Genomic DNA, 15915 nt, shown 5'->3' with positions numbered 1-15915 from the left:
AGTGCCTCCCTTGTTTAAAACCACCCCTACCTCTCAAAAATAACAAACAGTAACATTTTCCTAAATACTCTGTTAAAAAATACACTTGCATAGACTTTGGCCAATATACACTATACTTGTACTTGCTGAACAAAGTTAAAGTAAATTCATACCAGCTATACTGAAGATGAGCATCTTCAACTGTATATGCCATTCTACAGTTTTATTGTATTGACAATAAATAAACAAATCATTCACAGACACATACAAAAGCATTTTTTGTTCATTAAATTTGTTACTACTTCAGAAAAAAAAAACAATGACGCCTTATCTTCGGCGATGGCGCACTCTCTGTTTTGGGGAAAGAAGGTTTTCACTGCCGATGTCTGTGACACCGTGGGGATATAAATCCCCACGTTTCATCCCTCCTCTCTTCTTCCACCTCTCGGCCTCTCTGCTCTTCCTGCTCCTGCCACCTGCCTCATCCCTCCTTTTTCTCTGTGGCGAGAGTGTGGACTGCTCGTGACCGCGCAGTGCGGAACAAAAAGGGTCTGCAGGGCAAACTTCATCATCAGAGTTCCTCGTGGATCGCCCCAGAAGTCCTCCTTCTCGTCTTGCCTGAGCCTCTCTCCTGAGCTTCTTCACCTCCCGTCTCTCTCTGCGCCTCTCTGGCCACGTCTTCCTCCTGCCGATGCGGCTACACGTCGCCTGCTTTGTGTTGTTCCTCCCCTGGACTGGCTGATTCTTCTCACCGCTCTCGGCTGTTGGTGCAGACAAGTGCTGCTGGTCTGAGAGAGGCAGGGATCCAGCACCCAACAGATCTGAAAACAGAACATTGAAAGAGAAAATAATCATTAAGTTCAGCCTGTGTAGTTGAACAATAACTTAAAAGAGGCTGTTGTTTACAGCTGCACTAATTAATATTTTCATATGAACAACAGATCAAATGTAACGTAAAAGGGGTTGCTCGCTTAGAAAAAAAGACACTGAAGTTCTCCACATGTCTACGGAGGAGCACCTTTTAGCTCATTGTTTTGGTTTTACAGTCAACAACTTTACTGTTTGAGTCACTCCTTACTACTCTAACTAAAACTGATTTCAGCCACAGAAGGCAGCCGTTTTCAGTGACGAGACTTTAAGCAAACCAAATACGATACTTGCCCAGCACCAAACAGCATACAGAGAAAGTTAGCAACCAGCTGGTGAGCAGAATGGAAGCTAACCGGCCAGAAAAAACACAGCTGAAAGGAAACTGAAAATAGGATTTACACTCAGTTGTCACTTTATTAGGTAGAGCTAGCGAAAACTAATGCAGTGTAATACAGCAGCCTAGAAATGCTATCTTCACGAAAGTTGAAACTGGTTCAGAGAGGTGTTTAAACTCGAGGAGCATTCAGGAAGCTGCGATTTGTGGTGCTGCTGAATTAAATTGTGTTGTCTATTATTTTAGTCAACCCTATTTATGTCAATGATATCCATCTATACAAACAAAACTGTTCACAGATAAAACACAATATATATAATAATAATCGTTTTGTCACCTCTGGCTCTTTTCTGCTTCCCGGTGTGACGTTGGAGGATGTCCTCCATGGAGTCATAGTGGCAAACATAAGGCAGTGAAGGAAAAGTCCCACTGATCATTCTCCTCTTAGTGCACTCCTGATACCAACAGAGTAGAAAAGATCAAATTGAATGCCATTAAGCGAGAAGAGACAGAATGAAAGAAGAAGATGTTACACAGAGGTAAACAGGCAAGAAGACGAAGGCGGAGAGAGACATTGGACAGTGTAAACAGCCCCGCCAGGATGTTTTTGATTTTAAAAATTAACACATATTCAACCTGCATAACCCTGGGATTTTGTCCAATCACTGCAACTTATCCGCAAATTTCACCAATCATATCAGTCCCTGGTATAATGTCACCAAACTCATTTCCTTGTTTCTGGTTGTGAAGTCGCAAACATGTGCGACACAAATATCTCACATTTACCAACAAGAATTACTGTGAAAAACCACGCAAGGCAATTTTCTGACGCGCTGCACAAAAGAGGGGGTAAACTGTCTTGCACCACAGTTGACCACAAACCAAAGTCATCAACTGCAAAAACGTTTTTTCATGAAACACACCCGGAGAGAATGGCTGAAAATCACCATGACAGAGGCTGTTGCATCTCGATGTTTTGCAAGTGTTGAAAGATTAAATATGCATGATTAGTGGTAATGTTAGTCTAGTATAAATCCCAAACTCAGAACAATGACATTTTATTTTCACTGGAACTGGATGCCTTTTATTTTCAATTAATTATTTTTTTTTAAAAATTGCAACCATTTTTGCTATTTTCTCTCACTCCCACAGTTTTATTGCAAAAAAAACCTTCTAAAACAACGCCATTATTTTTAAAAGCTGTGTGAAGACATAATAGAGAGATAACATATTAGGGCAACAAAGATCAAGACAAGAAGGAAAGGAGAGAAGGTAAAGGTGAGAGGATTTCTTTCACTGGCCACTTACATAGCCATAGTGTCCCCTCTTAGAGCAGTTGTAACAGTGAGCGGGGCATTTCTTATGTTTGAGGACTGTCCGTGGCCTCACTGGAAGCTCTAACCGGATCTGGAAAATTGTAAAAGAAAATTTTTTGAAGTGGAAAAACAGTAGTGGAAATCTTTAAAGTTTTATCAACACACATCCATGCATTCAGAGCTGAAGTCTCACCAGCTTCTTATAAACATGATTATTATGGTCTTCTGCCAACTCCTCGCTGTTTGGATAATTTCTGTTCTCTAATTTCAAACAATGGCTATTCATAAAGTCACCCGAAAAGACGTTTTAATGTGGAAAAGTGTTTTGCATCATGCTAAGAGAAGTAAAAACATCAACTCACTGTGAGGTGGTACTGTCTCCACGTATCGGGGCAGGCCTGAAGAAAACCCATCAAACAAAGCAGAAATTACTCTTTTGAGCTAGAATACAGACAAGAGCCGTGTGCAAATGAGAAACTGCCGAGGTCAAACAACACTTCATAAAAGAGGCCCACACACACACACACTCCTGAGGCTGCTGAATATGTCAACACACAACTGACAAATCCTTTTAAGGTTTCCATCGACACAGAAACACACTCCCCAACACAAACACCAACAGGGGCCACACCTTGGGGCAAAGGGACAAACTCACATCAGAAAGGTGCCCCGACATCCCACAGCGCTGACAGTGTTGCTTCCACACCGGGGGCCTTCCACAGGGCCTGAGGCCGTGTGAAGGCAGTCCACAGCTGGGACACGGCCGGCCCGGACAGTCCCTCTGGATGTGGCCCTGGAGCCCACAAAGGACACAGGTGGGACATTTCTGCTGGCACCAAGAGGAGAGACATTTTTTCCAAGGGTATTACGACGGGTGCTGTGATCTTTTGGGTCAACCTCTGCAGGTGACGATGGGATTACATCAACACTTATGTCTCTGTTGTAATTTATGGCAGTCTGGGAGGCAAAGAAACATTAAATACTCTGTGATCAAGTCATTCTGAGCAGAAACTGTCAGAAACCTACAGAGGAAAGTTATTACATTCCACAATTATAATGTTAATGGCATCTGTTTTTCAACGTAATGGCACAATTTCTCATAACAGCACGGCAATATCAATCACTTCCCTCTGTGTCCTTTAATGAAAGCATCTGCATTCTTTATTTTCATAGCCGAGCTGGCTGCGTGTGAGCTCCCTATGAAACTGTCGGCCCTCCCTGTGTTTTCTAAAGAGACTACAGCCCCTTTTACACAGACATCACAAGCTACACGGCCTCAAGGAAGTCACTACTCAATGCTACCTTTGCATTTTTACACTGAACCGGACAAACAGTTCATGATTCTTTCCTGCCGGCTGTCACTTTTATGCAGACACCATTTCAGCACCGTTACTACCTCCACTGCCAACTTAAGTGCGAGATAACTCTGTCCCCCCATTCCACCATTGTTTATACAGAACAGCGAGGCGGTATAACGGCAAAATTTTCCCATCTTAAACAGGCATTATAAAGGGGGCTTTAGGAGAAGGACCTGAACGCAGCATTGTAAAAGCGAGGCGGCAGGGTGCAGTTTGAAGAGTTTAGCTGAAAGCAACATTCCAGATTTTCCTCAATCGAGGAAAACATGTTTTTTGGCCAAAAAGGCCCGAGACAAAGATAGAGTTAAGACCAGAGTCAACATTGGTCTAGCGTTTACAAGATGGCTGCTAAAGGTTTCAGCTAGACTCGGAGCCTTTGGGGAAAAGCAAAGGGAGGGGGAGGTTTGGCTGACGCATCCATTTGTTTTTGAGATTCTGGCTTTCTATTGTGAAATCTAGTGATTCTGAATGTCATATAATGAAACATAAAGCTTAAAATATTAAGGACGGTTGTCAAAACAGAGCACAGAATAAGAGCATCTTAGCATTTTCTCATAATTGTTTAGTTCAAAGTACAGAACAGCAGGAAACACAGGGAAGGAGAGGGGCAGATCAGCCGGACACCAACAGGAGATCAATGACACACCAGGACGCCTCCTAAAAGTGATTCATCAAGCCAGAAATCTCCGCAGCTGTGTCTGTATTTCAACCTGAATCAGGGTTATTAACCAGCTGCAATAAGGTCTTGTAATCGCTATTTCTTATCCAAGACCGTGCTCTCTGCTTTTTACCTACTTAATGACAGTGTTAAAGTGTATTATGTGTACAGAAAAGAAAAGGTGTAGATGAGTGTGTTCCTCTACCTTGTGGTAGTAGCAGCTTTTGGCAAGGTGTCCCGTCCTGTTGCAGATGTTACATGTCAGAGAACGACCAGTCAAAAAATAGCGGCTGGGCAGTGACCAGTCAGCACCGTACTAAACAATGTCAAAAAATAAAAACACAACAGGCTTTATTTTAAATTCAGCACTTGTACGTTCATGCTGTAATAGTAGACAAAAGTCAGCCGAAATTTTCAAAAACAATTTTCCCGCCACAGTTACATCATCACAATAGAAATCTAAAGGTATAGTGCACGTAAGTTTAAGTTTTACACGCCTTTCTTAATGCGTGCATGCATTTTAGTTTAATTGGACAATTTTTGCTTTTGAATAGTGATAATTAGGGATGCACAATATTGGATTTTTGCAGATAGCAAATATGCCACTATACAACAACTCATTCGGTCAACAATCAATACGATATCAATATAGCAACTTTTTTCCCCACCTAATTTCAGCGATCATCAAGTCTATTCTGTAGTGGAATTAACATCATAACACAATTTCCCCCCAGTGATCAATAAAGTATTTCTGATTCTGATAAGGCACACGCTCACCATCACGGCCCACCAGCAGATGGAGACATAAAACACAAAGCTTTTCAGTGCATCTAATATTCATTCATTGTGCAAAATAAGAAAAACACTTTAACTTAGGGTTGATGTTCACTCTGTCGATTTAAAAAAAAAAATCTGTTTGTGATATCGACAGAAATCCAAATCTTGACCAATTCTGATATTTCATTTTAAAGGCAATATCTGTCGATAACGATGAAATGCCGATATTATTGTGCATCACTAATATTAATGTGCCTCATAACAGAAACGTAGATAATAACAGGAAATGCATATTGCTTTGAATAAATTATCTCTACTGTAAGATTCCTCTGAAATTAAAAGATATCACAACTTACCTTGTCTTTCTCTGATATGGCCCAGGTATTCTTCACTGATTCCTCAGTCTGATCTACGAGGGAGAGAATGACCGAGGAGAGCATTAAGTTTTGGAGACATAAATATAATCCAAAATTAAAGCTAGAATTGTGTCTCTCAGGCAGGATATCTCTTTAAATGCAACACACATTTAAAAAAAAAAGCTTTTACCAATAAAGGATGATTTTTCGAAGCCTAGTCGGCTAAATATAGTCTTTCCGAGGTCTTAAAAAGCTGCAGCTCTCAGGACTTGGAAAATTGAGGAAATACACTTGACCTTCATATTATATCTATTACTGAGGTGAGGTGTATGGGAAAACTAAAAAACCTCTCTGCTCCAGTGGAGCTGCTGGCTGGCAAGACAAGATGGAGTGATTGCACAGGGCAGCTCCCTGGTGTGAATATGAGTATCTTCATTAATGCGAAGCAGAGCATCTCTGAAAAATGGAGTGCATGCTGAGAAAACTGTCTCTGAATAGGTTTAAAAATAAATTGCACTCCCATAAATTTACAGAAATCTCTGTAACTCTCTGTGTACCGCTTTGCATAAAATGTATCTACAGAAATGTATTTCTATTTGACTTATCTTTATTTTTCATTTTTGTCTATATCCCATACTGGAGGACTGACACAAAGAATAACTGTCTGAGCTGGTGACTTTGCTGCATAATGACGTATTACTGCTCATGGAGTTATCAATTATGCTGGAAATGAGTTTTTCTCTTTCCAGATAAAAAAAAAGGAGACAATCCTTGTAGATCTCCAGAGATTTCAATAAACACTTTCATTAAACTTAATGTCTTTAAGAATAGTAACAGCCATGTGGCCTGTGATGTCTGTAAGTGGACCACTATGTACCTCTTACATTGAGTTTTTATTTTTGACTTGAGAAAAAGCATGTCTGTAAACTTGGGCACAATTTAAAGCTGTTTTCTCAATATATCAACTAAAACCATACAATAAATCAAACTTATTAAAGTCTTCCTTTAATTAATATTAACTTATATCAACTGAGGGAAAGATTAATCTAAACCACTACTATACTGATAAATAACAGCAACTAGAGATACGCCTTGGATTTCTGGGCCCTGCTTTTTGTTTATTTGAACTTTTCCATTTTTTACTGCTTTTACTTGATCCTGCACCATGCCACTGTCTATCAGTCATTCACTTACTTACACTTAATCATATATCAATAACATTGTCCAGTTATGCTTCCTGCATCTTAGAACCATCTCCAGAATCAAATCAATACTTCCTCACTCAGACCTAGAAAAAGGCAATCATGCACTAATTTTCTCAAGACTCAATTACTGTAACTCCCTCCTCTCTGGCATGAACCAAAAATCCCTCTCCCACCCCCAACTTGCTCAGAAGGCAGCAGCTCAGCTTCTCACTGGTTTTAACAAACATCACATCACTCCAATCCTAGCTTCCCTCCACTGGCTCCCTGTTCGTTTAAGAATAGATTTAAAGATTTTACCAATCACAAGCTTGCCCAATCTTTAGAGCCTCAGGTGGGTCTCTTATGGCCATTTGAAAGTCGAGGCTTAAATCTAAAGGTGATCATGCCTTTGTCATCAGGCTTTAGAAAAACCTGTCTGAGGAGAGAAGACTTGCAGAGTCAGCGACTTATTTTAAATCATTTCTAAAAACCCAATTTTATAGACTTGCTTTGTGATATCATCTTTTTATTTTTTGACCTACTTTATGTCTTATTTCTTTTACTTCCTTTCATTTGTGTTTTTTGTTGTGTTTTGCTTTTGTTGTTTTTGGTCTATTTGTTCGTATCATTTTATACTGACATTTGCTTCCTGAATCTTGCATTATTTGTTCTTGTGTGTTAATGTTATCCTCACTCTAAACCCTAGTTTTGTCTTGCTTGTTTACCTTCCATGTATCCCATTTCTGTTTTTGCTTCGTCTGTCGAAGCACTTTGTAAACTCTGTATTAAAGGTGCTATATAAATAAAGTTATTATTACTATTGTTATTATTATTCAATGGCAAAGCATACCATTCAGCACCTGTAGCTGGACACTCTTGAACATACAGCTTGTATGTATTTCACTCACAGGTAAACATTTCAGAAAAAAATGCAAATTTAACTACTATAAAAATATTTTCTTGCACTGTTAGTAGGAGTGTTGACACTGTATAAAAGACAACAATACCGTGTACAACTACAGTGAGACAAAGTATAATCTAACCTTCATCTCCAGAGTCATCCTCTGAGCTGCTCCAGTAGCTCAGGTTGAGCTGGATGCTTGAGTCTCCCACCTGCTCCTCTCCTTCCACGATCATCCACTCCTCGATGGGCTGGTCACTGTCCTCCTCATCCTCCTGCAAAGTGGAGGCAGAGCTCTGGCGGCTGAGCTGCAGAGACCGTCCGGAGGTGATGTTGAAGGCCAGGAGGAGCGGAGGAGAGCTCTCCCTGTTGAGCCGAGCAGTTTGTTTACAGCTGCTGTGATGTTTCTGCTGCGTGAACTCGAACTCTTCTTCTCCTCCTGAGCTACTGTAGTCCTCAATAAAGGAAAGGTCGTCTTTGCTGCCTTCCTCGCCATCATCATCTTCATTTTCTTTGGTGTAGTCCATAGTAAAACTTGAAGACAGCAGCTGAACAGCACCACCCAGTGACGGCTCACCGCACTGCTGCCAAACAGCGGTGGCTAACGGCTTATTTACAAGTTTTTCTGAGTAACTAGTAAGCAACCGAGCAGAAATTAACCTGCGTGGTTATGTTTTAATTCTAGAAAATGTAATTGTGGAGTGAGTCTGTAAACACTCACGATACACTGACACGTGGGTTACCATCAGGCTAACCGGCGCTATGCTAACGTTAACTAACGTTAGCTCTGTAGTAGCCGAGGCTGGCTAGATTAGCGAACACAACAAAACACAAACAAATAGTCTGTATTGGCACTTTTCAGGCGCTTACCGTTTTAAGTTCACTTCATACAAAACGTGGTTCTAGTATTTCCCTCCATACAACTGAAGGGTATGTAACTTCTAGTCGTGTTTACAATGTCCGAAGCACTGACTTGCCCGGCGTTTCCGGGAGTTAAAATGTTGGACAGCCAAAACTGCACCCAGCGTTTAAAAACACGACAAAATCTCTCCCGACAACGCTGCAATGCATTTTGTCATACCATTTTTAATTGCCATTTCTAATATATTACCTATAAGTTATTGTTAATCTATTATTTGATCAAAAAAAGAAACATTATAATGACTATGTTTATTTATTTTTCTAGTGTTAGCTGTCAACAGCAAACAGACGGTGGTTTCCATGGCAACATAACTTAAATAAATGTAATGAGTAAAAAGTCTGACATTTAACTCTTTTTATTGGTTTATGTTTTGATATGATAATTATTTATTATTTTTATTTCTTATGGTCTGTGTAGAATGTCAATTATCTATGCTCTCATGTATGTTTGTGTTCTTGTTTGCCTGATATATTTAATACAGAATATTTTTGTTAAATAAAGCTGTGGATTTAAAAAAAAAAAAATGAAAAGTAGCCTTCCTTAGGGAAATAAAGGGAAGTAACGTTATAGGCGAATATTAAAGTAGGTAAATTACCTCAAAATTGCAGGTTTAAACGTTTAACGTTAATATTAAGCGTAGGCTTACTTAGTCATTTTCCACCATTGACTCATTTAACTACTAACGTCATAATGCCCAAATAGCCAACGCATTGGGCCACCAAGATGGTATAGAAGATAATATATAGTTTATTGTAGTTTCCTTGTAGGCAACTAGGAAATGTTTTCCTTTGGTGGATTTTTGTGATCCTAAACAAGTTTTGTTTAACTATAAGAGCTGTCATTTTATTCTGCTCTTTTCTTATCAGGCTATTAATTCAAGATACAAACATCTACTCAAATTGTAGAGACTACGTTGTTTGGGTTCAAGTGGGATTATATTTACTTCTTTTGTTTTACAGCCTTGGAGGCTAAAAAAGTTCTTATATTCTAAATTAGTTATTAAAATCATTTCTTTGGTATTTTTTCTGGGAACATGGAGGTTCACATTACAATTTAAAATCTTACACATGAATATTATGGGCCGATTTCAGCATTTTTGTCTAAAAATACCAAGAAAAAAATAATAGAATTAGTGATCCACTTCTCCACCAGGTGAAGACTTTGAAACAGCACTGGGTTTCCAAAAGAATGCCAACTCAGCGTTTAGCACATTTCATTTTGTGTACTGATAAATGTTTAAATCATTATACTGGAAAATAAAATGTAGCTTATATAATCAATCACTTAACTGATTGAAAAATCTATTTAGCCTATTTATTACATTTGTGGTGTGCGTATAACTTCTGTGTTTCTAAAATCCTGACTGCTGCTCCGATCACAAGAACCGAGCCTTCACCACGAAACGTAATTAGATAATAGAGCGCGTGTACCCCTGCGTCCATTCAAAGGCGCGTGCTGCTGTCCACCCCTCGGGTGCTGAAGGCACACTGCTGTCACTGCGCACGGAGAACAAACAAACACGGTGCAAACTTCTTTTTTCAGTTTCTGTTTGAATTAAAATGATTCTTCCTCGAGACCAACTGCACTTTTTTGAAAACAACATCTAGAAGTTTAGCAGGATTACAGACTTTTTACATTCAGACAGCAGTGTGATGGACGTAAGCTTTGGGCAGGTGCCGCTCACCGTTACGCACGGTAAGTAAAGAGGTGCCACCTGTGCGTTAATTTTAAAGAGCACATTACGGTCAAATGCCAGTGTGTGGTCATAATTGTGGAGTTCCTTGGACGCCCAGGGCACGGTGGGATGAACCAGCTCGGCGGTGTCTTCATTAACGGGCGCCCGTTACCGCACGTGGTGAGACAGCGCATCGTGGAGCTCGCGCAACGAGGCGTGCGTCCCTGTGAGATCTCCCGCCGCCTGCGCGTCAGTCACGGCTGTGTCAGCAAGATACTGACCAGGTAAAGTAAAGAGCCCACTTATGTATTAAATTATAGACAGAGTCTTCTGTAATGAAGCAGATTTTGAGTGACAATGTTTTTCCTACAAAACCCTGTGTATTTGTGTAACACTTTCAAAAACGAAATTACAAGTGTTTACATCTTTAAATACTGACGTGTAATTTGGGGGGTTTTGTTGTTGTTGTTTGGAAAAATGTTTAAAAATGGTCCACTTTTATGTCATAATGCATTGGAAAGAAGGCAACAAGCAACTTAACAAGAAATTACCCCCAAAACTTTAATAAGAAATTAATGAAAAATTACAAGAAAATTACCTGAAATTAGCAACAAAAAAAAAGAAAAGTAAAAAAGCAGGTAATAACCTGAAAAAGTTCTGAAGTAAAAATATAAATATCTACAATTAATATATTCTTTCTCTGTAGCTTAATTTTATATATAAAAGAATAAATATATATGTATTTATTTTTCCCCTAGTTATTTGATCAATGTCTTGTTATTCCCTCTCTTTTTCTCTCTCTCTCTTTGTCTTGGTCTTTAAAGTTAACTTTCAACTCTTTTTTTCCCTGCAATTTGCAGGACATTTCATGCCAATTGGCTGATTGTCTTTTTTCCACGTTTTTGAAAGAAATAGAAATCAAACCAGAAGTTTAGATGTTTGATGTAGATGATGTAGATGTTTTTTAGATGCTTGTGAAAGGCGCCTGAAATTCTGCACAAGAAAACTGATGTCATCCAGGTCTAATAGTTAAGCTGTTCTTTAAATCTATAATGGTGCGCTGTTTATCTCATTTTACTCCAGTTTTGTATACATAAATTATCTCTCTCTCTTTATATATATATATATATATATATATATATATATGAAACATATTCCTCAGGTAAAATGTTAACCCTGTGTTCTGACAGAAAGTTTTGTGAATTCAGGTACAATGAGACAGGGAGCATCAGACCAGGAGTGATCGGAGGCTCTAAGCCCAAAGTGGCCACTCCCAGAGTTGTGCAAATGATCCTGCATCTGAAACACACCAACCCCACCATGTTCGCCTGGGAGATCCGAGACAGGCTGCTGCTAGAGCGAGTGTGCGACCATGACAGCGTGCCCAGCATTAGCTCCATCAACAGGTATATATGACCTTGTGTGTGTATGTGTGTGTGTGTAGGTGTAGGTGTGTGTGGGGGGGGGGGGGGGGGGGGGGTCAACACAGATCAGATCAATAAAATGAACGTTAAGTGGGTTCACTCTGTCTTTACAGGATCATCAGAAACAAAGTCCAGTCTGAGTCCTGTGAAGTCGGTAAGTTTCTCTATTCCCCCGACTCTCTCTTGACCTGTCTGTGTTTCCTGATGTTGACCTCTGACCTTGCAGTGTCATCAGCATCATCTGTTACCATGGGAACAGCCTATTCCTCTGAATCCACCTACTCCATAAGTGGAATTCTGGGATTCAGGAAATGCAGCAAACACAAGGAAGGTAATACATTAGAGCACTTATTTTTTTCAGTGTGTGCATGTGACGATTTATTAATACAATTAAGAAATCCAAATTTTTCCAACAATGAGCAGCATATGATTCATTTGCTCATTATTTTAACCAAATTTTATATTCATTAAATATTTTCTTTTGAGGAAATTGCATACATACATGGCCAATAAAGCTAAATCTAATTTGGATTCATTTAACACTTTGAAAACTGGAGCATCACTTTACCTGTGTTATTTCTATATGCCTTCATTAAGTGTTTAAACTTTTGAAACCTGAGAAGGAGCAATGAGCACCTTATTGACAGATGTTTAACAAACTGCAAGAAATTAGTAGATTTAAGAAATTATTTTATAGGGATTATAGGGATAATATAGGGATTACAGTGGTACCAGATCACACGGCAGACTGATGAGTAAAGCCGGTGGTTCTGTGTTAATATTACTGTGGCTGAAACAACCTCCACAGCAGGAGCTCCACCTCAGCGCCCCAGGCTTCTGTCCTTTCAGCCAGCAGGCTCTCTGCTTCTCCCTGCCTCCCCCTCACCTCGGCCGCTCATTACAGGCCCGCTTACACCTCCACTCCTCCATCACTGCAACCATTAGAACAGAAGATTGCACAGATAAATATACATACTTACACCTGGGAACATGCACATGCATGAGTTTTGTCATTCTAATAATTAGAACAAGTGACAATGGCATGGAGGTAGGAGAGGAAATAAAAGCGAACCTGGACAAAAGCTGCTCTGTTTTCCAGGAGGGGACGTCTCCTGCAGCGTCTACCCCGACCAGCCATGTTCCTGTAATGACGCCTGGGGATGGTCCGACCCCTGTCTGACCTCTTTCTCCAGCCTGACCTTCTACCCTGGCCTGCAAGCTAATCATAATCCAGACTTCTTAGGTCAGTCTGCATCAAAATATGATCACTCATGTCTGATAAGAGTTCAGCTTTAATGTGTTTCTCTCACCTGTTTAGGGTCAACGTGTCATTTCAGCTGAAAAGGGCTTCAAGAATATCACCCATTTAATGCCAAAAGCACGATGATTTCAAATCAAAATAAGACAAAAATCACAATTACAAACATGTTGAAATAAAACCAAAATAACATACCTCATCTGTCATGTTTTATTTATATAACTTAAAGGAGTTAAAGGACATGTGAATGCTGTTGTTTCAGAGCTTCATCAGTCCCACATATTATCCCCCATCCCTGTGGCCATTTTCTCCTCAGTCAGTGGTTGAGGGGGAGCATCATTAGGGGCCCCGTGATGGAGAACTGTGACTGTTTTCTCTCCTTAGTGTGCATCTCTCCTGGCCTCCCCTCCAGCATGAGGGATTAAAGGAGGAGGTGGGAGATACCAGAGGGACGGGCGGGGTCAAAGAACACAGCTGAGAAAGAAACCCTTGGCCAGCAGTGGGCATCAGTCTGTAGGAGGCGTGTAGAGAACAGACATCTCATGTGCAATATTATTTTTATTACTTTTTAACATCACGTGCAATATTGCTTTTACTGATTTTTAATATCATGTGCAATGTTGGTTTTTATTCTATTTGAGTTAAGTTATTTTACTAAATTTATCTTCCTATCATTGTTAATTTACATTATACACATACACTTTACATATATCATTCTGTTTTTATTCTTATGTTGTTGTTAGATTGGAACTAAGATTTTGTAAAAAAAAAAAAAGATGGCTTAAAAAAAACTTAAAAACTTAGAATTTGTAAAACAGTTATTTATCCATTTAATTACATTAAACCTACTGTAAACTCAGACAAATGTGGAGCAGCCACCTAAATATAAATTGTGTCACAAAGCTTTGAGGAATACATAGCATACATACATATCGATGTCTCTCGCTGCGAAAAGCCTGTCTCGAATGAGCCTAACAGATCAATCTGTTTGATGAAGACACTCAGCTGATGGGAGCCTGGATTCATCAAAACTTCTCAGAGGAGGAAATCAGTCCAAACTGGACTGTATATTACTGAAGAGGATTGTGTTATTTATTCTGTTAAAAGCTACTTTTTAAAAAAATGTCTTATATTCATCAATTCATTAAGACAAGACGAGATACTGTGACTCACTTTTACAAACAACAACACTGAGCTGGCCGCTCACCCTGCAGCAGTCTAACAGTAATGAGCTGTTAGGTATTAGTTTTGTGCAGCTAATTTTCCAGTGGACATTACAAGGCAAGCCGTTGTTGCTGGGAGAACAGTGGCACAAGTGCAAAACCAGGCAACTCAAGAGGGAGCTCTTATTTTGGGCTAGATAACAAAAACCAACAGGGACCTGACCAAAGACCTCAGGCTGTGCTCTGTGATACAACATGAGCCAGGCCTGTCGATAGGCCCACTTACACTGAGCAAAGATGTAAATGCTGCTCTTTTGTTTTTGCTTCCAGTATTCACATGTTTAAGTTTAAGTTCTAAGACTTTTTTTAATGCTCACAAAAGATTTATTTTGGGTGCATATTTGTTAAAATCTGTGTTAGTCCATCCACCTTTCAGGTGTGACATATCAAGATGCTGATTTAACAGCATGATTACTGCATAGGTGACAATAAAAGGTCACTCTAAATTTCCACAGATGTTTCAAGTTTTGAGGGAGGGTGCTACTGGCATGCTGCCTGCAGGATTGTCCACCTGTCGTTGCCGTTGAACACAGTGTTTATTTCACTACCATAAACCATCTCCAATGTCGTTTGTGTGAATTTGGCAGCACATATAACTGGCCTCACAACCGCAGACTACATGTAACCACACCAGCCCAGGACCTCCACATTCAGCCATGCACAGCCCTACTGTGATGACATCTGGAGACCCATTGTTAACCCATTCATCCCTCATCATGACCTCATGTTGCAGCATGATGATGCACAGCCCCATGCTGCATGGATACATGCCACTATAACAAATTATAACACATACAGCCACATTTTTACAGCAATGTACCATTTTTACAAAATACAGTAAAACAGCATAAATGTACATAAACAGTAGGCTGCAGTATGATTTTTCAGCATTATGTAGTATTTTTCATTTGACTAAAAGTAGGCCTAACAGAGGGACAGAAACCACATGCAGGTTAGCTACACTAAACCTCACATTCTATTGTAAAATACTTAAATAAATTTAATAGTAAAATATTGTTGTGACACCACAAAAGAACAGCTGGCAGCTACAGCTTTCAGTAGTTTAGTGTAGTTCTTGCCTGCAAACTCACCAGACACGTCACCTTTTGAGAATGATTGGGATGCTCTGGATCGTCGTGTCCAACAGAGTTTTCCAGTTCCTGCCAAGATCCAGAAACCTCAAACTCTTCAACTTTATCTCTACATAAAGAAAATGTGTCACACTGCATGAGAAGGATGGTGATCACACTAGATATTGAATGATTCTTATGGGTATTTCTGACCAAAAGATGCAATTCTGTGGCGCTAGTCATGTGAAATACAAATATGTAAATGTCAATTTCCAAGATAAAACTGCACATTTCAAAGTTACTTTTTTTTATTGTGACCTTCCCAAGACACACCTGTGTAGCAATTATGCTGTTTAATTAGGGTGCTGATACACCACACCTGTCAGGTGGGTGGGTTCTCTTGGAAAAGAGAAGTCCTCTCTAACACAGATTTTAAGAAATGTATGACCAGAATTTGAAAGAAATGTCTTGTCTGTGCATAAAAAAGTCTTAGACTTTTAACATAACCTGTGAAAAAATGGGGGAAAAAACAAAAATGTTGCCTTTAAGTTTTTGTTCAGTTTATATTACTCTGTGTATATCCTAGACCGTATATAAAGTCTATAGTGTA

General features: G+C 39.6%; 2 protein-coding genes across 3 annotated transcripts; one reads left to right on the top strand and one right to left on the bottom strand.

Moving 5' to 3' along the window:
- Positions 1 to 187: 187 nt before the first annotated feature.
- Positions 188 to 8673, bottom strand: LOC121948139 (zinc finger CCHC domain-containing protein 7-like). Of its 2 annotated transcripts, none has more exons than XM_042493418.1 (8): positions 7876 to 8673; positions 5649 to 5701; positions 4721 to 4831; positions 3155 to 3325; positions 2862 to 2897; positions 2492 to 2590; positions 1521 to 1638; positions 188 to 800 (listed from the first exon to the last, which is right to left on the bottom strand). In XM_042493418.1, exons 1-8 carry the CDS (start codon positions 8258 to 8260, stop codon positions 307 to 309), a joined length of 1467 nt encoding a protein of 488 aa, XP_042349352.1. In that variant the 5' UTR covers positions 8261 to 8673; the 3' UTR covers positions 188 to 306. The 2 variants fall into 2 exon arrangements, with proteins under 2 accessions (XP_042349352.1, XP_042349353.1); XM_042493419.1 differs by having other exon boundaries at positions 3155 to 3292.
- Positions 8674 to 10307: 1634 nt separating this feature from the next.
- LOC121948487 (paired box protein Pax-5-like) lies at positions 10308 to 13095 on the top strand. The gene is made up of 7 exons (XM_042493885.1): positions 10308 to 10313; positions 10412 to 10614; positions 11539 to 11736; positions 11868 to 11899; positions 11981 to 12085; positions 12854 to 12997; positions 13073 to 13095. The coding sequence occupies exons 1-7, from the start codon at positions 10308 to 10310 to the stop codon at positions 13093 to 13095; spliced, it is 711 nt and encodes a 236-aa protein (XP_042349819.1).
- The last annotated feature ends 2820 nt before the right edge of the window (positions 13096 to 15915 follow it).

Source organism: Plectropomus leopardus, chromosome 9 (genome assembly GCF_008729295.1).
Source record: "Plectropomus leopardus isolate mb chromosome 9, YSFRI_Pleo_2.0, whole genome shotgun sequence".
Classification (NCBI taxonomy): domain Eukaryota; kingdom Metazoa; phylum Chordata; class Actinopteri; order Perciformes; family Serranidae; genus Plectropomus; species Plectropomus leopardus.
The sequence above is the reverse complement of the archived record's forward strand: the minus strand, read 5'-3'. Positions and strand labels throughout refer to the sequence as shown.

Bases quoted from the DNA above. Each gene is read 5' to 3' on its own strand.
- LOC121948139 (XM_042493418.1), bottom strand. From the start codon at position 8,260: ATGGACTACACCAAAGAAAATGAAGATGATGATGGCGAGGAAGGCAGC. The intron at 5,702-7,875 runs GTTAGATTATAC...TCTCCCTCGTAG, and splicing joins GGATGACTCTGGAGATGAAG to ATCAGACTGAGGAATCAGTG. The intron at 2,591-2,861 runs GTGAGTTGATGT...ACAATTTTCCAG, and splicing joins GGAGACAGTACCACCTCACA to ATCCGGTTAGAGCTTCCAGT.
- LOC121948487 (XM_042493885.1), top strand. The intron at 11,737-11,867 runs GTATATATGACC...CTGTCTTTACAG, and splicing joins AGCATTAGCTCCATCAACAG to GATCATCAGAAACAAAGTCC. The intron at 11,900-11,980 runs GTGAAGTCGGTA...CTGACCTTGCAG, and splicing joins CAAAGTCCAGTCTGAGTCCT to TGTCATCAGCATCATCTGTT.